The sequence below is a fragment of the Capra hircus genome, chromosome 24 (assembly GCF_001704415.2).
Source record: "Capra hircus breed San Clemente chromosome 24, ASM170441v1, whole genome shotgun sequence".
Lineage (NCBI taxonomy): Eukaryota > Metazoa > Chordata > Mammalia > Artiodactyla > Bovidae > Capra > Capra hircus.
In genome coordinates this window covers 56,885,974-56,908,302 of record NC_030831.1, presented here as the reverse complement: position 1 = coordinate 56,908,302, position 22,329 = coordinate 56,885,974, and the positions used below count along the sequence as shown (strand labels likewise).

The 22,329-nt window shown below is 52.5% G+C and overlaps 1 protein-coding gene across 2 annotated transcripts in view; it reads right to left on the bottom strand.

The window, feature by feature from the left end:
- The window catches only part of ONECUT2 (one cut homeobox 2), a 59,129-nt gene extending 37,321 nt beyond the window's left edge, over window positions 1-21,808 (bottom strand). For both annotated transcript variants that reach the window (XR_001917187.1, XM_005697281.3), the window contains exon 1: window positions 20,394-21,808. Coding sequence is in view for 1 of the 2 variants with exons in the window: in XM_005697281.3 (XP_005697338.3) it covers window positions 20,394-21,642 (1,249 nt within the window). In the remaining variant the exon portion in view is untranslated. The remainder of the gene's footprint in view (window positions 1-20,393) is intronic.

Genomic DNA, 22,329 nt, shown 5'->3' with positions numbered 1-22,329 from the left:
TTTTCCACTTGTTGTCCTTATCCCAACCATGGAAACGGCATACTCCAAGAATGGTCGTGAACTAAAATATACAGTAAGAGGTAGATGGTAACACACACACACACACAAACCCCAAACCGCTGAAACTCCAACCCACCCTTTGCTGCACCCAGGCGCCCTGCTGTGACATCATCTAGTGTCCCCAGCTCTGTCTCCAGGCTCAGTCACGTGACCTGCTTTCCCCGGTGAAGGTCACAGGGTGTGTCACTGCTGTGCCTTCCTCTTTGCCATTGCTGGGAGGATCTACCCAAGGTACCCCGGAGATCCCCGGAGAGGAGACAAGGAGCAGAGCCAATCACACACACACATGATCAAGCCAGCCAAACCACAGCTGCAAACCCAGCTGGGATCCGCCTAGATCAGCCGAGCCCTACAGATACGTGAGGAAAAAAACGTTTAGTGCTTTTCTCAAAATTCACTTTTTACTGGAGTACCGTTCATCTACAATGTGTTCATTTCTGCTGTGCAGCAAAGTGGATCAGATATACATAGACATAGATCCATTCTTTTTTAGATTCTCTTCCCATGTAGGTCATTACAGAGTATTGAGTTCCCTGTGCTACACTGTAGATTCTTATTAGTTATCTATTTTATACGCAGTAATGTGTATGTTAATCTCAATCTTCCAATTTACTCCTCCTCTCCCAAATATCATATGATATTGCTTATACATGGAATCTGAAAAAAAAAAATGGTACAAATCAACCTACATACAAAACCGAAATAGAGTCACAGGTGTAGAAAACAAACTTATGGTTACCCAGGGGAAAGGCAGGGACGGAAAATGTTTCTTGTCAAACGCCGCGAGTTTCGGGGTGGTTTGTTGCTTACTGTTATGGCAATGGGTAACCGATGCCTAGCACGCTATGGATGTCCAATAAGATATGGACTTTATTTCTTTTCTCTCCTTTGCCCCAACATCCAAGGCCATCTTGTCCCTTAGGTCATTATTCTAGGCAAGGGATTCTGTGGAAAGTCCTGAAGACAGCTGATCAGCCTGCTACCTGACAAGTGATTGTCCAGGCCATGGTACCCCAACCAGAGGAGAGGACAGCCTCTGACTCGGGGCTCAAGGCACTTCAGAGAGGCCTCAGAGCTGCCTCCTGCTCTGCCCAACCCCACCTGTCTCTGCCCCCGTGTCAGTGGAAAGCTGGTTTGTCTACGCAAAGCACGCAAATGACGGTCACTTAGGCCAACTACTTATCAAGCATATCTAATCACCACGCACCACTGACTGTGGCTCAGATCATGAACTCCTTATTGCCAAATTCACACTTAAATTGAAGAAAGTAGGGAAAACCACTAGACCATTCAGGTATGACCTAAATCAAATCCCTTATGATTATATGGTGGAAGTGAGAAATAGATTTAAGGGACTAGATCTGATAGATAGAGTGCCTGATGAACTATGGACAGAGGTTCGTGACATTGTACAGGAGACAGGGATCAAGACCATCCCCATGGAAAAGAAATGCAAAAAAGCAAAATGGCTGTCTGGGGAGGCCTTACAAATAGCTGTGAAAAGGAGAGAAATGAAAAGCAAAGGAGAAAAGGAAAGATATAAACATCTGAATGCAGAGTTCCAAAGAATAGCAAGGAGAGATAAGAAAGCCTTCCTCAGTGATCAATGCAGAGAAATAGAGGAAAACAACAGAATGGGAAAGACTAGAGATCTCTTCAAGAAAATTAGAGATACCAAGGGAACATTTCATGCAAAGATGGGCTTGATAAAGGACAGAAATGGTATGGACCTCACAGAAGCGGCAGATATTAAGAAGAGGTGGCAAGAATACACAGAACTGTACAAAAAAGATCTTCACGACCAAGATAATCACAATTGTGTGATCACTCACCTAGAGCCAGACATCCTGGAATGTGAAGTCAAGTGGGCCTTAGAAAGCATCATTACAAACAAAGCTAGTGGAGGTGATGGAATTCCAGTTGAGCTATTTCAAATTCTGAAAGATGATGCTGTGAAAGTGCTCCACTCAATATGCCAGCAAATTGGGAAAACTCAGCAGTGGCCACAGGACTGGAAAAGGTCAGTTTTCATTCCAATCCCAAAGAAAGGCAATGCAAAAGAATGCTCGAACTACTGCACAATTGCACTCATCTCACATGCTAGTAAAGTAATGCTCAAAATTCTCCAAACCAGGCTTCAGCAATATGTGAACCGTGAATTTCCAGATGTTCAAGCTGGTTTTAGAAAAGGCAGAGGAACCAGAGATCAAATTGCCAACATCCGCTGGATCAGGAAAAAGCAAGAGAGTTCCAGAAAAACACCTATTTCTGCTTTATTGACTATGCCAAAGCCTTTGACTGTGTGGATCACAAGAAACTGCGGAAAATTCTGAAAGAGATGGGAATACCAGACCACCTGACCTGCCTCTTGAGAAACCTATATGCAGGTCAGGAAGCAACAGTTAGAACTGGACATGGACCAACAGACTGGTTCCAAATAGGAAAAGGAGTACGTCAAGGCTGTATATTGTCATCCTGCTTATTTAACTTCTATGCAGAGTACATCATGACAAACACTGGGCTGGAAGAAGCACAAGCTGGAATCAAGATTGCTGTGAGAAATATCAATAACCTCAGATATGCAGATGACACCACCCTTATGGCAGAAAGTGAAGAGGAACTAAAAAGCCTCTTGACAAAAGTGAAAGAGGAGAGTGAAGAAGTTGGCTTAAAGCTCAACATTCAAAAAATGAAGATCACGGCATCTGGTCCCATCACTTCATGGGAAATAGATGGGGAAACAGTGGAAACAGTGTCAGACTCTATTTTTTGGGCTCCAAAATCGCTACAGATGATGATTGCAGCCATGAAATTAAAAGACGCTTACTCCTTGGAAGGAAAGTTATGACCAACCTAGATAGCATATTCAAAAGCAGAGACATTACTTTGCCAGCAAAAGTCCATTTAGTCAAGGCTATTTTTCCTGTGGTCATGTATGGATGTGAGAGTGGGACTGTGAAGAAGGCTGAGCGCCGAAGAATTGATGCTTTGAACTGTGGTGTTGGAGAAGACTCTTGAGAGTCCTTTGGACTGCAAGGAGATCCAACCAGTCCATTCTAAAGGAGATCAGCCTTGGGTGTTCTTTGGAAGGAATGATACTAAAGCTGAAACTCCAGTACTTTGGCCACCTCATGCGAAGAGTTGACTCATTGGAAAAGACCCTGATGCTGGGAGGGATGGGGGGCAGGAGGAGAAGGGGACGACAAAGGATGAGATGGCTGGATGGCATCACGGACTTGATGGACATGAGTCTGAGTGAACTCCGGGGGTTGGTGATGGACAGGGAGGCCTGGCGTGCTGCGATTCACTGGGTCGCAGAGTCGGACACGAGTGAGCGACTGAACTGCCTGGATCACCATGCAGCACTGCAATGCGTTCAATCAAAGGCTTAAAACAGATGTCGGGAATGTGTTAAGCATTCTGCTCACATGTGCATAGGTTTCATAGTTTGTTACTCATGTAATATGAATGTCAAAATGTAACTGCAAAAGGAAAAAAAATATCTCCAGGCAACATATAGTTTCCACAGAAGATACGCAGCAAATTATCTTAGTTTCAGTTTATCACCAAAGTTGACACAATGGTAATCATTCGATTCTGTAGGGATATTCCAGAGAGAAGTGAGGATTTATCCACTCAAATCTTAAAATTCCAGTAAAATCAAGGTGAAAAAAAGCTAGTTTTTCCCCCCAGGCATAATTACTTAGTTCAGTATTGTGATGGCAGAACCATGTATGTCCCTGAATACCTCTAACGACTAGGTTTCAAAGATCTCAGGTAACTTTATGTACTTCTCTGCCAAGGATCAGGAAATGAGAAAGAAAAAGGATAAATGTATAAAAGTGCTGATCCCTGGCTTTTTTTCCTTTTTAAAATAACCACCTTACTTAGCCTGCGCCAGGCCTCAGTTGCAGCATGCAGGACCTTTAGCTGCCACGTGGGAACTCTCAGGTGCAGCTTGTAGGACCTAGTTCCCCAACCAGGGACTGAATCCCGCTCCCTGCGTGGGGAGCATGGCGTCTTAGCCTCTGGACCACTGGGCAAGTCCCTGGCTCTTTTCTTTACAGGTAAATCTAAATCAGTAACAGTCTAAGAATTTACAGTGCATTACGTGACTGCCATTTAAACACAAACTTGGCCTACAGATAACCTAAATGACTTAGAAGAGGAAAATAGTCCTTCTGATTTGCTGATGTGTTTGCAGGCTCAAATATTCTCAAATGGGTAACATTTTCAGCTTTGTGTGGAAGCAGAACCACCTTTGTTATTTACAAGACATCGTGAGCAGTGTTTCCTCTACACAGGAATCTATTTTTAATTATGTAAGCAAGTATTTCAAGGATCAAAATATTAACAAAAAAGAATACTCCTTTTCAAAGAGCAGAGGCTAGAAAAGAATGCCGGATATAGGCAGACATATAAAACCAATTTCCCTCACTCCCCAACTGAGTGCCTGAAATTAGGAGAATCCATAAAAACAGGCAGGAATGCATCAGAATGACTCATTTGAAAAGAAATGACTACCGTGTGTGCTGCCATGGGCCAGCACCTGTGGGACACACGGGCGTATGGCTTCTCCCCTCCAGAGCCATAGGGAAGGGATACAGAGAGATATAGAGAGTGCTATAAGACTGCAGCTGAGAAGCTGCTTTGTAGTTTGGAAGAGATGACTGCAACCAGAGTTGAGGAAACGGGGAAAAAAAAAACAATGGGCTGGAATTTGTCATGAACGTTTGGAGTTGGAGGACCCGAGGTAGCCAGGAAGGACGGGGAAGGTCTGGAGAGGAACAGATGAGATAGGACATGCCAGGAAGGAGGAAGAGAGGTTGCGGAGACACGGATGTGGTGAAGAGGGCAGTATGTGGGCAGGGCGGCAAGAACCACCTGGTTTCAGCAGGTTACCTTGGCAGACTAGCCAACCGGTAACATGGGTCCCCAGTATAGTGCTTAGTGATCCGCATTTCACATCCCTCCCCTCGGTGGCGCTAGTCTGAAACTTTCGATAGGATTTAACCCCACTTCAAGATTCCCTTTAAAACTCATACATACCTATAGTAACTGAGCTTAGGAGGAAAATGTCATTAATGGGAACTTGATACCAATGTACCAATACTGATGTCCAAACAATGTACCAATACTGATGATTCTTTTTCAAATGCCATCTACTAACTCGGGAGGGTAAAATGGGCAGAAACAGCGTCACATGAAGGCATTCATTAATTTATTCACAGGTGTTTACTAGCTGCCTGTCATATGCTATATCCAATCTTTGGTCTCGTAGAACTTACAATCTAGGGAGGGGGAGGCCAGTGACAAGTAAGCAGGTCACAACTATCTGTGTTCTATGCGAAATGGGAAGGGTGGTCCCAGGAGATCTCAACTTAGGAGACCAGAGGAAACTTCCTAGAGCCAAGGACCTTTAAGCCACCGAGACGTGAAGTTGAGCTGAGGTTAGCTGAGTGAGGGAAGAAGTGTTCTAGGCTAAAGGAAAGGCCTGGTGTGTCTGGGGCACAGAGTGAATGGCTGAGTTGAAGGGAGATGAGACTGGAGGTGGGCCGGGGTCAGTCTATCCTGTTCAGGAATCTGGACCTTCACCAATGGGCAAAGGGAGCTAACAAAGAGTCTTAAACAGCAGCGTACTGTGGTCAGATGTGGGTTCCAGAAAAACCACTCTGGCTTAAGGCTGGAAAGTGGACAGGAGAAGGTAAGACTGGAGATGAAGAGACTATCTTAGAGGTTGTTGAAATTGGTGATGCCTCCAACAATGACTGACGCTGAAGCTCCAATATTTCAGCCACCTGATGTGAAGAGCTGACTTGTTGGAAAAGACCCTGATGCTGGGAAAGATTAAGGGCAGGAGGAGAAGCAGGTGGCAGAGGATGAGATGTTTAGATGGCATCACAGACTCAATGGACATGAATCTGAGCAAACTCCGGGAGATAGTGAAGAACAGGGAAGGCTGACGTGCTGCAGCCCATGGGGTCTCAAAGACCTAACTCAGTGACGGAACCACCACCACCAGTGAGGGCAGCAGTGAGGGATGGAGGCAGATATTTAGGATGTAAGATCAACATGGCCAGTATGGCTACCTGGGGGGAAAGGAAAGAATTTTGAGTTAACTTCCTGGTTTCTGGCTTGAGATTCTGTGTACAAGATGATGCTACTGAAATAGAGACTCATATTTGGTGATGAGGGGCAGGGGTTAAGAAAAATGAGTTTCCTTTGAGATAGACTGAGTTTGAGGACACTCAGGCAAAGATGTCCAGATGCAAAAGGAAATAGAGACCTGCAACTCAGGGAAGATATCAGGGCTGGAAAGAGACCTAGAAGTCCTCAGCGAAGAGAGAAGACAGCCTAATGGATGCAGTCTTCAGGGGTGAGTATGTTGAGTGAAAATACAACACCCTAGGCCTGAATGACGGGCAGAGTCCACAACGGAGACTGGGAAGGAGGAGCTGGAATTCCGAAAAGGAAAGGAAGAGAGTAGTGTTCCAGAAGTCAGGGGCAGAGCGGCCAGGAGAGCCGCACAGGCCACGGAGAGGCCAGGTGAGAACTGAGACGCAGACGCTGGGCTTAGCTGCAAAGACCTCAACAGTGACACCGGTGAGAGCGGGTTTAGTAAACAGGAGTGGCCAGAACAAGACAGCAAAGGGCTAGGACTGAAGGGCAAGTCAGAAGCACACGCTGAGTTATAGCAGCTCTTCCCAGAAGCGAAGGGAGCGAAGAGCCCGAGTCAGAACAGGGCTCAGAGGAGCGTTAAAGAAAAAGATAGGAGAGTTTGGAGCACAAGAATTCGGATGGGGAAAAGCTAATGAGGTGGGGGGCAGGGAGGAAGGAGAGGGTGGGATGTGGGAAGACAGGCACACCTGGCCATATGCAGAGCAGGCAGCAGGGGACTCCCGCCACACGACTCAGCGAGCTCACCCGGCTCTGTAACAGCCCGGAGGGGCCGGGTGGGGAGGGAGGCGGGGCAGGTGCAGGAGGGAGGGCCACAGGTAAGCCTGTGGCTGATTCATGCTGATGTTTGGCAGAGACCAAACCAACACTGGACCGACTATCCTTCAATTAAAGGTAAATAAACAAAGCTAATGAGGAAGAGGTTCTAAGCACAGGAAGGGCTCGGGTCCTGAGAAGGCAAGAGAGCCGGGGGTCCAGAATGAGGGGAAGGAATGGGTTTCCTTGTTTTCCTCTTCACTTTTTAAATTATGAAACTAGGAGAACACATTCACAGGAGACTTAGAAGAGACAGGAAAAAGTTATATATAGTTCCAATATTATTTTTTAAGTAGATAATATTAAGATTTTTAGTTGGGAGTTTCAATATCAAACTCTCAAAAACTAACAGAATCAATATACAGAGAAGCAGAAGGATACTGTAGACCTGAGAAGCACAATGAATCCGAGGAAGTGGTTTTTTTTTCCTTTTTTGGTCTTTAAAAAAAAATTTTTTTTAATTGACTGATGATTGGTTTACAATATTGGTTTGATTTCTGTCATGCATCAACATGAATTAACCCCAGGTATACATACCTCCCCTCCCTCCTGAACCTCTCTCTCACCGCCTGCCTGCCCATTCCCACCCCTCTAGGTTACTCCAGAGGCCCCGTGTGAGCTCCCTGAGTCATACAGCAAATTCCCCCTGGCTGTCTGTTTACACACGCCGGTGCACATGCATCCATGCCGCTCTCGCCATGTGAAGCTCCCCCTGGCTGTTTACACACACTGGTGCACACGCATCCACACCGCTCTCGCCATGTGAAGCTCCCCCTGGCTGTTTACACACACTGGTGCACACGCATCCACGCCGCTCTCACCATGTGAAGCTCCCCCTGGCTGTTTACACACACTGGTGCACATGCATCCACGCCGCTCTCGCCATGTGAAGCTCCCCCTGGGTGTTTACACACGCCGGTGCACACGCATCCACGCCGCTCTCGCCATGTGAAGCTCCCCCTGGGTGTTTACACACGCCGGTGCACACGCATCCACGCTGCTCTCACCACGTGAAGCTCCCCCTGGCTGTCTGTTTACACACGCCGGTGCACACGCATCCATGTCGCTCTCGCCATGTGAAGCTCCCCCTGGGTGTTTACACATGCTGGTGCACACTCATCCACACCGCTCTCGCCATGTGAAGCTCCCCCTGGCTGTCTGTTTACACACGCCGGTGCACAAGCATCCACGCCGCTCTTGCCATGTGAAGCTCCCACTGGCTGTCTGTTTACACACGCCAGTGCACACGCATCCACGCTGCTCTTGCCATGTGAAGCTCCCACTGGCTGTTTACACATGCTGATGCACACGCATCCACGCCGCTCTCGCCATGCGTCTCCCCCTCCCCCTCTGTGTCCATAAGCCTCTTCTCTATGTCTGCGTCTCCACGGCTGCCGTGCAAATACACCCATCAGTGCCATCCTTCCATATTCCATACACAGGTGCTAATATACGCTATTTATTTTTCTCTGACTCACTTCAGCCTGTCTAATAGGCTCTAGGTTCATCCACCTCATTACAACGGACTCAAATGCGTTCCTTTTTATGGCTCAGTAGTGAGGAATTGGCTTTCAAAAGGAAGAATGTCTCTTCCTTTTCAGAAGAATGGAAATAAGGGATCAGAAGGGTTAAACATCAAGAGTGGACTAAAGAATTCATTTTCATGCCTTGAACATGAGCTGATATAAATTCTGATATATGTTAGGAGGCATCTGAATCCAAGATTTTTTTAAAAAATTCCTTTAGATTTGTATATCTATCACTCTTTCAGAAAGGCAAAAAGGTCTTTTACTTTTTTAAAAAGTATTTGGAGTCAAAGAAGACTACAGGAGAGGTCCTGTTTACACCACAGTCTTATCAAAATAGAATATCTTTTAAAAACCACATTGAGTTCACTAGAAAGGAAATGCATTTAGTATAAGCCCTGGTGGAGTGGACAGACTTATTTTAATAAGATGCAGTGATGCATATAAAACAGACTAAGAAAAATGACTTTCCTGACTGTCAAATCCAAGTTTTACTGGAAAAGGTTTTGATAGTGTAACCCAACAACTACTAGGAAATGCATGTCTGCAAATTTGAAGACCATATGACCTGAAGAAACTGCTTTAATCAGTGTTTATCAAGGAGATTTAAAACCAGCTCTTAGATCTAATTCAAATGTGTTCCTGCCCATTTACAGAGCAAAATCTCAGACACAGAAAATGATTTTTTTCCCAACACTGAGAGTGAATGCTCTACCAGGTTTGTTTTGCTTGGGGTGGATTTTCTTCCTTTCATCCAAGTCACTTGGAATTTAAAGATGAATTGTCACAGGGAAGAAAATCTCATTTATCATATCCCTGACTTTCTTTTAAAGGGGATACACTTGTCTGTTCCTATGCTCCACCTCCCCGAGAACCACTTTAGCAATAAATTAGGCTTGAACTAAAGTTTCCTGATACGGGGCAAAAGTTTTACATTTTCATTAGCTTTGGGAAGTCAAGGGCCATTTTACTAGAAATCTAAAGAGACAGGGTCGTGCCTAATCACAGACCAAAAGGACCCACCTGCCTCCTTTCTCTGGCCTAAAAGATGCAAATAAAGCAGAGCAACTGACTGAAAATGGCTGGAGGCAGGGGCCAGTGCCTAATGCCAGCTCTCACCATGGCCAGGGCCATGAGGAAGAGACACCACCCCCAGCCCACGAAGTGGTGGAGAGGTCCCTCTTAAATACTGCCCCATCGAGGAATAATCTCAAGAACTCCAACCTGCCTCACTAGAGGCAGCCTGGCAACATGACTGCTGACATGATGTGAGAATCTTGGTTAATATAATGATGACTGTGTTTGCAAAAATCACGTGGTAGGGGAAGTCCATTTTTGTCCATTTGTATATGGGGCAACCAGACCACAAGCCTTGAAAGGAAACTCTAAATCTGAAATACCATGTTGAAAATAGCAGTCAGTGCCCGCAGAAGCCAGTTCAATTTTCCCCTTCCCGACGCCGCCCCCCTCCCCAACACACAGAGGTAACGCTCTTCCTCTCCGAAAGGAAGGGGACCTTCAGCATCTTTGATCCTCAGGCCTTCACCTCTCTCCCTTCATTACTGCTGACCTCACACAGAGAACCGAAGCCGCGGGCGAGAGAGGACAATTGGAGGCCTTGTTCAGACTCGGGCTCCCAGATCAGAGAGCTGGAGCTGCTGATCAGGGAGGGCCCCACCCGGACCTAACCCTGCAGAGGACCCGTCCCCCTTCTCTGGGCTGAGATGTAAGTTTGCTCTGCTCAGCGTGGGCGCATGCTGGCTCTTGGGGCGCTCCGCGGCGCTGTTCGTGGTGCTGAAGTCTGAGCCTGGGGCGTGCAGGCGGCAACCCACCCACCGGCGCTCTGCTGTCAGGGGCGGCGGGCCCGGATCTAGGGGAGGTGAGCCTGGAAACAGCTGCTGCCCACAGAGCCTCAGCCAGCACCCCAATCTGGTTCCAGGTGTAGCTCGGTGGCTTACTTCTTTGCAACTGCAAAATGGCTGGTTCACTTCTTCCCAGGAGATTTCCCAGAGCCCACCTCTGGCTCACTGACCTGGCATGTCTTTCCTGATGCCCCCTCTGCACACACTGATTCTCTCTCACCCACCTCTCCCTGGTACAATATTTTGCCTTTGCAGAGCACCTTATAGTTGGCACAGTGCTCACTGGCACCATCAACTAACTTAGCCATTTCTCTGACACACGTAACATTCCTCTTCTCTCCCACAGATATATATATTTTTTTATTTTTGCCTTCTCTGCCCCTCTTCTCCTCCCAAGCACTATCCAACTAAGCAGGAGACTATTACTTAAATGTGCAGGGTGGGCGAATCACTTTATCCATCACAGCAAAACTGCCGATTTCTCCTTAGCAACCTATTAGAACAGGCAGAGGTTAGAGTTCCAAGGGACCAGGAGAAAGCCCCCTAAGAAATTCCTAGGAAAATATGGGTAGTGGTCGGGAGGGTGGAGAATGGAGACACAGACACTAGGAACAAAGTGAAGGACAGCGTGGCCCTTAGGGGCGCAAGGCTTACTGCAGTTAGGAGACTCCCGGCAGGTGGCGCTCTAGCTCAAGGTGCTCTTGGTAGAAGCCTTGACTGTGCTCCCAGCTCCACCTCAAACCTTTCTGCTAAACCACCCCCTCCTCCGCCCAGGTTTGGAGCTCTGTCTTCTTGATCCAAGCACTTATCCAGACTACATTCCTGCTAAAAAGCACCGTTTGCACAATTCTATTTACTGTAACACACAATGCGGAAGGGAACATAAATAAGAGAGACAAGGTCAGCGGGAGGATTTTTTTTCCCTTCCGTGTGTGTTTCATGGGTCTCAGATCAAAACTGTGTAATCATCAGTAACATGATTCAGCAATTGGGAAATGCAAACAAGTTGTGCAAGTGCTTGTTCTGGTCAGGGCCCTGGAGGGGCCCACAGGGCTGGACTGAGCTTGCAGAGGGCCATGCCAGCAAGGACACGTCCTCCCTCCCAGCAGGGCAGAGCTGGCTGTGCCTACAGCCTGACTGGCGTGACCTTTGGCTTTTGCGACACACACGCGGCTGGGCCGGGGTTAATGGCACTTTGCAGGGAGCTCCAATTGAGTAAACAAAAAATGCCTTGCCCTGTTCTAATGGAGCGCATTATTCTGAGGCCTGAGCCTTCATCCAGGCCGCTGCAGCTGCTCTGCAGGTCAGTGCTACCAATAAAGCAATTAGCCAATGAGAAAACTCTTCTTCCCTAAGGGGGACTCGGGGGTAGGGGGGCGGGGTTTGTTGCCGTTGCTGTGCTTTTGCTTTGGGTTTTTAAACAAGCAATCCAAGTTGATCTGAGCCTCTTACATCAGACTCCAGGATGAAGACAGTGAAACTGTGTGTTTGCTGAGTGTGATATTTTAAGGAACTGGTCCCTTGTTCAACACAGGCTGGAGAGCTCACAGCTTCCTGTTCAATTAACCTGAACCATAGCTGAACTCTGCCCTTTGAACTCACTCAGCAGATAAATACATTAGCTCACCTAAGGAATCATTAATATTTTTCAATCACATAAAACAAACATGAATGTCTGAACTCAACCCAAGAGAGAGCCAATTATGTATACCGCATAGAACATGTTGAGAAAAAAAAATTACAAATGGATGTTATTTACAGAACAAAAAGGGTCAAGGAAGAAATAAAACAGATCATGCCCACAGTTCTGGAAACAAAGGGGACTTTCATTTTCATCTCTGTAAACATGAGGGGTACCAAGCAATACTTAGCAATTCCTATTCCATCTACACTACTCTAGAAGAAAAAGTGGTTCCTTACTCCTGGTCTGGTTTCTACCCTCTTCCATCAAAAGACACAACTTCAACCCCTCTCTTCGAAAGTGACTTCAGTGCTCATGCTCAGATATAGAGTCCAAACCATTGCATACCTGGGGACAAATTTTATTCCCAATCTGCTACAAATGAACCAAAAGAATTTCTGTGAAAGTTTTACTGCCTTTAAGGGAACCAGTTTTAATGAAGCAAGCTAGCTGCTTGATTGAAAGAATTTCACAGTAGAAAGTGATGTTCCCGTGATGTTAGTCTAGCACCTAAACAGATTTTGTTTTAGAGGGAGAGAGGAGGGGAGGGAAGGGAAGGGAAGGGAGAGGAGACGTGTTAAACGCATCTATTTTGTTCTTATCCCTGCGTGCCATCTCAGAAGGATGAGTAAAGCATCCCCAACCGAGACATTATGCCTTCCAGTTTGATTCAGTTTCACTTCCCACAATTCTGCCTCCTGACTCCTCTCCTCCCACCCCCTTTCCATTTCTGTTTGGCTTGGAGTGTGGGCTTAATGCCCAGCTAGCCTAGATGAGGACACTTAAAGGAATATCACAAGCGCGAAGGGTAAATCTATTGAACGAGGGTCTTTAACTATGTGGTTTCCTTAAAGGGAAAGGTTGGATCAATAGGATCAATATGAAAGGTTTCCCTGGCCCTGCATAAAAGGGTAAGGGCTTCTCTTTTCACTGGTTTAACTTTACTCTCTGACAAATGCAAATCAATGGATCTGTGTTTACAACAGATTCCCTAACAGACCCAACTTGGGTACAGCCCAGAGCTTCGCTCTGGGGGGTGGGGCATCCAGGCTTGTTCTGGGGGATGCTCCAAGCCCTGGGGGCGGGGTGGGCTTGCTGCCCACTGGGATCCTGCGGCTACTGCCCATGGTCTCTCCAAAGAAAACAGACGGAAACGGAGCAATGGAGTGATTCTTCCAAAGGTGCCTCAATGCAAACACAAAGCCCAAATTCCTACTTACTGGTCGAACCAACACAGATCTGGCAGGTTGACTACACAGAAGAAGCTGGAGTGGGATACTTACAATTGGAGCAGCCCATATGTTTCAGTTTTTAGATGTTCCTTCCATCCTTTCTCAGGTGGTAACTGGCTCTCTTAGCTATTACGAGGCAAACCACCGAAAAACTGTGGGTTCTCTTTCCCCTCAATTTTACCTTTCCCTTTAAAAATGGGATACTTTCCGGAGACGACATGACTTCAAGTCAATGCCGGTTACACAGAAATTATTTTTCTTCCTGCAGGAGAAAGTGTATGTATATTTGATTATGCGAGCCAAAGTCCAATGCTGATTAAATTACATTGGAGGTGTGCTTCCAACCCAAACAAAGTCTGCTTTCTACAGAAGAGTAATGGATCTTCAGATGGCGAGAGGGGCACCAAGGCGGAACACAGCGCCTCCCCTCCCTCTGGGACAGTTTGCGTGGGACGGCTTTCCTAACAAATGTCCACAGCTCCGAGGAATCCTCCCCCCACAGAGACTAGCCCTGTCTGCACGGCCCATGCCTGGCCCATCCGCACCCTGCTGTGCATCGGATGGGCTCAGCCCCTGCCCCTCCTCCCCTGCCTCACAAAAACCTGCATCCATTTCTCAGAGTCTTAGCCTGGAGACCTGAGGATCATACAGCTTTCCCCAAAGGCACTGATGTGCATTAGAGGGATGGACGGGGTGCTGGGGGGCCCCCAGCCCACGTGTACAGGCTTTGTTCCTGACAGCATGAAGATCCTTCTTGGACTCCCTCATAACGGCTTCCCTCCACCAGGAAAAGCAATTTTCCCAGGTCAGGAAAAGCTGGGGCCTCCGAGCGGGCCGGGGGTGAGGACAGTCCAGGGTCTGTAGATGAAGGTTCAGGCTCCGGGCTCCTCACCATTCACCCTTCTCCCCAGGGCCCTTTATCCAGACGGTAATCACTATTTATTCCCTCCTCAGTTCCCTTCCTCTGGCAGGAACCCAGAAACGGAATCTCTCTGCTTCTCCTCTGAGGTTTCCATTCCTCCAGGGACACCCGACACGACGCCACTTCTCCTCCAGACAGTTTTTGCCAACACCAGCCGCTGCAACAGTGAGAACCCTGTACCCCCCTTTCCCTGATCTTTCCTTAGAAGAACAGGTTCTAAAGCCCAGAAAACTAAGGCTCACCCTAAAGTGAGGTTGTGGAATGGAGGCAGCGGCAGAGGCAGCCTCGTTTTCGCCTCCCGGTTCCGGCCTGGAGCTCCAGGAGGTAAACCCTGCAGGGTCCTCTGTGACCTCTGGGCAGACCCCTGTCTCTAGAGAGAAGTGGGCCCACTCGCCTCCTGGAGACACGGAGGACCTGGGGGGCTCAGTGTCCCTTCGCTCCACCCTCACCTTTCCCCAGGAATTCAGCCCTGTTTCAGGATTCTAGGAGGGGATTGAAGATTCTAGGATGGGGGTGACAGAGAGATGAAGAGTCCACCCTCCAAAAGCCTGCTCACCTCGCCCTAACGGAGCGCCCTTCCCCTGGGGCTTGTGGGGAGGGGCCAGCTGCCCGCCTCACCAGGCAGAAACCACAAGCCCTTTTCGCTTTCTGTCCCCAATCACCTGAGGTGGTTCACGTCCATTTTCAGAAGAGGGGCTAGGCGTCAAGGAACCCTTTGAAAGCCCCCTTCTTTAAGGAAACCCACTGGTGGGAAGATGGCCCCGACTCTGGGGAGAACAGAAAGAAATAACTGCCTCCCCTTGGCCACCCCTTAAGGCAGAAAAACGCCAGATTTGTTTCTGTCCTCTCTCCTTTCCTTGCTCCTTCTTCTCATCTACTTCTGGAGAAAGAAGAGAAACACTCCTTTCTTCCAGGTTGAAACCTTCTCTTGAAGGAAAAGCTTTCATTTTTCTCAAATTGGAGAACTTACAATTAAAAAAAAATCTATGCGATTTAGTTCTGATCTCACCTGCACCACTGCCTCAGCTTTCTCTTTCTTTCCTTCATCCACCTTGGTGTTCCTTCTGGAAGAGTCAACCACTGGGCCAAGAACGGAAAGGTTGGCAGAGTGGACGAGCTGTCCCCGAGGAACAGCTTTGAAGTTCTTCCTTTTTCCCCATCAAGGCAGATGTCTCAGAGAAAACTTTCCTACCAGGAGGCCAGGCCTGAGACCGGGGTCCCAGAGGAGAAGATCGCTCCAGTTTCCGGGAGACTGACCATCCTGCCCCCCCGTGGGATAAGAAACAAGATTCTTCCCTCCTTGACTCAGTTAGCCCAGAGCAGACCATACCAAGGAGTCCCGCCTAGGCCGCCGTCACTGCGGCCTCGCTTAGTTGTCCAACTAATGCATCGGTGGGAAAGTCTGCGAGTGGGAACGTTTCACTCGAACGTTCTTCCTTAAGGACACAAATCTGGATGGGGATGGATCCGCGGATCAGGAAGCTGCGAGGTTCGCAGGCAGCTTTAGAGACCTCGTTTCTAACGTTCAGCTCGGTGTACCCCGTGTAACGAGGGGTGACCAGATTTCCCGGGTAGTTTCGACGGAGAAGAGAAGTGCCCTGGGCCCTGATGGATCTGATGCGGGGGGCGGAGGCGAAGGCCTCCGAAGAGCGGGAGGACGGAGAGGCCTCGCGTCCCGTGCGACCCCTTCGGGGACACCCGCCGCCCGGGGAGCGCGGGGACAGGGCCATAGGCCGGCAGCCCGGCGACAGACGAGACCGGGAGTAGGAAGCGCGGGCTGGGGCGGCCGCCAGACCCGAGAGCCCGCCTGGAGCTGGGGAGGCGGCGCGGCGGGAGCGCCGGGGAGCCGGGCCGCTGGCGTGCGCTCTGCTGGGAAGAGGGCGCCCGTCGGGTTTACTGGAAACGCGCCGGATCGGATTCCGGATCAATGAAATCTGGGTCCACACGTTTACGTTCTCGTTGCCAGCATTAATGCTCTTTTAATCTTCTAAACATTATCAGCATCGATCTCCCTCCATATACACATTTGTTTGAGAAAAGTGACATACCCGCGCGACGCAAAGCCTGGAAGGAAAATAAACGCGCCGCCTCTGGCATCCAGGGCTCGCGGCTGCGCGCGCGGGTTCACGGCCCTCCGCCGCTCCCGCCCACCCCAAAGCAAATTAGGAAGGTGTTTTCGAGGCCACCGGGGACTTGACCAAGATAGGATGGGGGCAAGCTTTCCAATTATTCACCCGACCAGCCGGTACAAGAGAACGGTACGTGCCGTACCGACAAGGGCGGCAAAACCGTCAGGAAAAACATGCTGGGACCGACTGGGAGCAGGCGAGGGAGGGGGAAGGTCTCTGCGAATGGACCCCTGTCCCCACCCCGAGGCTCACCCCTAGGCTCAGCGTGGCTTCAGGATGATCCCTGGGCCGGCCCACTGGCCCGGCCGCTCCGCCGCGGGAGACATCCTGGTGGGCTGGGTGAGGGCTCTCCCCCGCCGGAACAGAGTTGGCTCCGGATCGGCCGCCTGGAGCGGGCCAGGCGCCTGTCCGCCGTGGGGACGGGAGACAGGTTCCCTGCCGGCCGTCCGGGGAGTCCAGCTCACAGGAGGCCAACCGGCCGCGAGGGTCGTCCGGGGGCTCTGCTCTGTCTTCCAACTGTCGGAGGAAACCAACTCCCGCCATGGGGACCTCGATTTTCCTCCACGAGGTGCCCCTCCACTGTCTTGCCTGTGTTCTCTCCATCTCTCCTGGTTCGTGTCTGTGCTTGGTTCAGAGGCCTCTTGGGCTCAAAGCCAGAGAGAGTTTGTGCTGGAAGCCACCGGGAAGTTGGTCCCCCACTTCTTAAAGTCTCTACTCGGATTAATAAAAACTGTCCAGCGGGAGTCAACCCTGGACACCGCCGAGGAGGCCCAACCCGGTGTGGTCCCAGACAGTTTCCACTGTGGCCACCCTTTATGGAAGGAGTCCTGCCTGCACTTGGAACCCCTTTCTCTGAAATCTAACCTGCGATTCCCCGACGTCTTCTCCCTTCCCCTTTAAAATACTACCTGGGGCTGTGGATCCAGTACCCCAGCGGTGGGAAAGGAGGAGAGCCAGGCCCCCTTCTGCTGTGATGGGGTGCACTCCACCTCCGGGAGAGGGGGTCAGCGCTGGCCCAAACCAGACGTCTTAATTCTTAATTTAGGGTTCCCTCAAACCCCTGTCTGCTCAGGCCTCTGGCAAGACCCAAAATGAGAACGAGAAAGGGAAATTAAGAAGAGACAGAGAAGTTAAGAGGACATAGAGAAATTAAGGCGAGACTGAGAGACCTGGTCTTGGTGAGATGGGGGCCGGGCGCTCTCTGCCAGGTTCCAGCACGGGGGTCTGGCAGAGTTGCCCTGTGGAGTCACTGGGTTTGCTGAAAGCCCCCTGGAGCCCTCTGCTGCCCTGTGAGTCCGCTGCAAGTGTGGGATCGATACTCCTGGAGGAGAAGGCCTCGGAGTTTCTTCTCCATTTGCTCCCCTTCGCTAGCGCTCCTAAGCACATAATACCTACTTACCAGGCCCAGCTTCTGCATCAGTGTCTGGAGAGACTGATCTACTGACCCCAAGCTGAAAAGACTCCTGTGTAATAATAACCACTCGACACACTTGTAGTTGCTGATAAAATGGCCAGATAAAAAGGCTAAAGCTCTTGTCTCTTTTCAACTCGGGGTAATAAAACAGACACGCATTTGAATGCTAGAGCAAAGTGGGGTCCCTGACAGGACCACTTGCCAAGGAGGCTCTCGGTCTCCCACTGAGGGGGCTTTCTGGCTCCTGCTCAGAAAAGCCCCCAGGACTGGCCCTAGGACTCTTCCGGGGTGGGTGATGGGACTGCAGTCTCCCACGGATGCCACACTCTCCCTAACCCCCTCGATGCTATTGCAAAAAGGCTTGAGACCGGCTGACCAGCAAAGCGTTTCTTTCCACCTCACTTTCAGACAGATGTGGCCAGAAGGCTTGCCTTTTTTTTTTTTTTTTTAAAAAGCTCTGTCCTTTGCGGGACAGGCATGAGGGGGCGGCAGTGCTCTGAGATGAGCTGGAGTAGATCGCTGTCACCCCGTCTTCACCCTACCCTGGCCTCCCTTCCCTGATACCGAGCGCCAAGTTCTTCCGCTGCCTGTGCTCAAGAAGCCCGTCCTCGCTAGAACTCTCGGAGAGGGACTGAGGGCGTGTTCGGGGGCCTAAGACAAAGAGGGACCACACAGTTTGGAATTCAGTAGGCTTCCAGTCCATTTTTCACTGATGCTATTTCCTGCTTAATTTTTTCAAGGGACCAAGAGCAATCAGAGAAAATGGTAGGAGAGGATGAAGAGTAAGCTAGGGGAAAGATAAGAGTAGGTTTCAAGATCCATGCAGAACTATTTGGAGTTCACCGACTTGGGGAAGCTCTGGGGGTGGCGGACCTAGTTTTCATGACCTTTTCGGATCGACACTGCGGGTGGTTACGGACTAGAGACTGGAATCCAACAAGCGAAGGCGGACGGCGGCTGTCAGAGTGGAAACGCCCCCTCCCCACCGCCTGTCACATCCCACAACCCTGTCCAGCGTCGGTAGAGTGCACCCCATAAACCAGACTCATTGGTGCGAGGAAAGCCCCAGGGAGCCGGAGAGGAAGCTTGCGCTCTAGCTCCGGAAGCCCGTTTTATGCGGCTCGGAACTTCGGGCTTCCCGCTCCCCTATGTAAATCACCGCCACCGCGAATTGTTCCCCAGACAATCTGACTATCGGGAGAGGTGGCTCAGTCCAAAAGAAGCCGCCCAATCCCGGCCTGCAGTCGGGGGCCGTGCGTCCTCCCCGGCGGGGCGCCTGGACACTTTGCCCCTCCTGGCCCGTGGCAGGGTCCCCGGGGGCGCAGCGCACCCGCCACGCACACCGCGCCGGGGCACAAAAGCGCGCACCCGGGTGCCAGCCGCAGCCCGGGCTGCGCCTTTCTCTCGGCTCCCGCCGCCCACACGGGAGGTTTCTGCTCTCCTAGAACAATAGAGGGCTGTACCTCGCGGCTCGGCCGCTAGAGGAGGCACAGAGAGCCCAAGCCGGCCCCAGAACAATGTAACCGGCGCGTCCACCCGTCCCCTCCCGCCGGCCGCCGGCCGCCGGCCGCCGGCCCTCCCCGTCGCCGAGCCCAGCGCTCCATCCGCGTCCGCTCAATGCAAAGGTGGAGCCGGGAGCCCAGCGCCCAAGAGGCGTTAACTAACCTGCATTTTAATTTCTCAGCACCCTCTTTCCGCGAGCTCCCAGCCTCGTCCCCACGGTCCAGCCACACCTCGGCACATCCCGGCCAACGCTGGGAGCCGGGCAAAGGGCGGCCGGCCAGTAAGGCAGGAGGCTTCCCGCTCCGAGTTTCCCCTCTCCTGTTCTCCCGGAGCGGTGAATGTGGCAGTCCCAACCTCACTGTGGGCAGGGACACGGGCGCTGGCCCCAGCCCGCTCTTTCCATCACGAAGTCCCCGCGCCGAGGTCAAGGCCGGAGACCGGCTCCGGAAGCGCGGTTGTATCCCGGCCCCCCCACCCCTACCCCCCCCCCGGTTCTCCGCTTGGGCAAGGCTGTGCTTCCTGTCAGTGACCGAATAAGTTTGCCCAACACGGTGGGGAGAAAGACAGCAGAGAGCTCTTCCTCCTCTAAAGCCCGCTACCTCTCGCCACCAATTGCCTCTATATACGGAGACCAGGCAGCTGGCAGAAGTGCAGTGTATTGTCTGAACAAGAGTTCAAGTGCACAGGGTTCTGAATAAAGGCAACCCCGCCGTCCCCGGGAGTCTGGGAAAGAGAGGGCTCCTAGTGGACACCGCACACACTCTTCGCGCCTCCCACAACTGGGGAAGGTCCGAAAAAGAGGGCAGAGTTGTTGGCACGGTGAGCAGAGTGTGAACAAAACGGGGACGGGGGTCGCTCAAGAAGCTCCGGAGACAGGGAAGTGAGGAGAGAGAGAAAGAGTAAGCGAGAACAGAGAAAAGAGGAGAGAAAGAGGAGACGGAGACGGAATGAAGTAGAGAACAAATGGCTAGCGTGGAGGGAGAGGGGCAGGGGACCGGAGGGGAGGCTCAGTGCCCGCACCCGGGGCCAGAGCCGCCGGCAGCCCGACTCCAGACGGCCCTCTGCGCTTACCTGCCAGGCGTAAGGCGGACATGCGCTGGAACTCGGGCTCCTGCAGCCACTTCCACATCCTGCGGAAGGTCTCCCTGCCAGATTTGAGTTTACTCCACGGTTTGGGGTTCCGGAGCAGGTCGGAGAGAGTCCCCTGAGACCGGCACAACACCCTCTGCGCGAAGATCGCCTGTGGGATGCTGTAGCGCTTCAGCTCGGCGGTGATGCGCTGGGCCACCTCTTTGGTGTTGATCTCCTCCAGCTGGCCGGAGGTGGCCACCTGCGACCCCGAAGACGACGAGGGTGGCCTCTCGCGACTGGGCGCCAGCACCGGCCCGTGGGACTGAGCGTGGCCCGGGTGGTGCAGGCCGTTGAGGTGCGACATCATGGCCGCGGGCGGGGTGCCCAGGCCGCGGGACAGGTGCTGGTCGCCGCGGGTCAGCATGGCAGTGTGGTGCGCGTCGAAGTTGGGGCTGAGCATCTTGTCGGGGCCTGGGGGCCCGTAGTTGGGCAGGCTCTGCTGCGCGTTGTGGAGGCCGCCCAGCCCGTTGCCCAGCGGGGTGGCGGCCAGCGGGGACAGGCTCTGGCCCATGCCCGGCATCTCCTTGTAGGGGCTGTAGAGGTTGTTCATGGTCGGGAGCCCGCGCTCGTCGCGCAGGAGCGTGAAGCTGCCGCTGACGTTGCCCGAGAGGCGCTGCTGGTGGTGGTGGTGGTGGTGGTGGTGCGGGTGGTGGTGGTGCGGGTGGTGGAACTTGTCCGACACGGTGGAGATGGGCGGCAGCGGCTGCAGCGGCGTCAGCGTGGTGTAGGTGTTGCTCATGCCCATGCCGGGCGGGGACGAGTCGCAGGACATGCTCATGGCGTGGTGGAGCGGGATGGACAGCTCGGGCCGGTAGTCGCCGCCGTCCAGGATCGAGGCCATGCTAGTGACCATGGCCGAGCGCGACGCCGCCGCCGCCGCGGCCGCGGCCGCCGTGCCCAGCTCCTGGTGCGCCGTTGGCGGCGGCGGCGGGGGCGGCGGCGGAGGGCCCCGCAGCGAGCCGGCGGCGCCGCGGCCCGCGTGGTGGGGGCTGGGGCTGGCCAGCAGCTCCGGCTCATGGCCCGGGCCTCCGCCGCCGCCCCCGCCGCCCCCGCCGCCGCCGCCCCCGCCACTGCCGCCGCCGGCCGGCCCGTGCAAAGTGCCCAGACTTTCCATTGTCAGCTCTGGGTTCATGGCGCAGCCTTCTAGGTCTTTGGTGAGGCATCGATAGGCGGTGTAGGCAGCCTTCATTCAGTCCATCGGGGCCCGGGAGCGGCGGCGGCGGCGGCGGGAGCGGCCGGCGGGCTGGCGAGGCGCGCGTGGCGGAGCTCAGCTGCGGGCGGCGACGGAGGGCTCGGGAGAGCGTGTGTGTGTGAGTGTGTGTGTGTGTGTGTGTGAGTGCGCAGGGGAGCGCGCGTGCGGGTGTGCGCCCCGGGCTGCGGGCGGGCGCGCCCGGGGCGGGGGCGGGCGGGGCGCGCGTGCGGGAGGCGAGCGGGCGCGGGAGGGTCACCGGGCCCCGCCGCGCTGCCTCGCCATGTCCGAGCCCGCTCCGGCGCCGCCGTCCTCCGTCTGCGCGAGCGGGAGCTGTCCAGAAGGGCTCTGCCGCTCGCCGGGGCGGCCAACCTAACCCGCCCGGGCCCGGGGCGGGGCAGTGTCCGATGGGCGTCGCGGGCAGCCACTCGGCGGCCGCGGGTTCCCCCGGGGGGGCGGGCCTCCTGCGCGTCTCGACCAATGGCTGCGGAGGGGGCGGGGCCGCGCGGTTCAGGTTTGGCTGACGGCTCTGTGCCTCTCTTTTTTTCCTCTCTTGGCCGCTGGAACCAAACGTCAAGGGGAGGGACGGAAGGGAGGGGAGGGTGGTGCGGAGAGAGAGGCGAGAGTGCGGGCGAGGGGGAGAAATCACGGTGGAGATGCCGCTCTCTGTCTCTTCCGAGCTGCCAT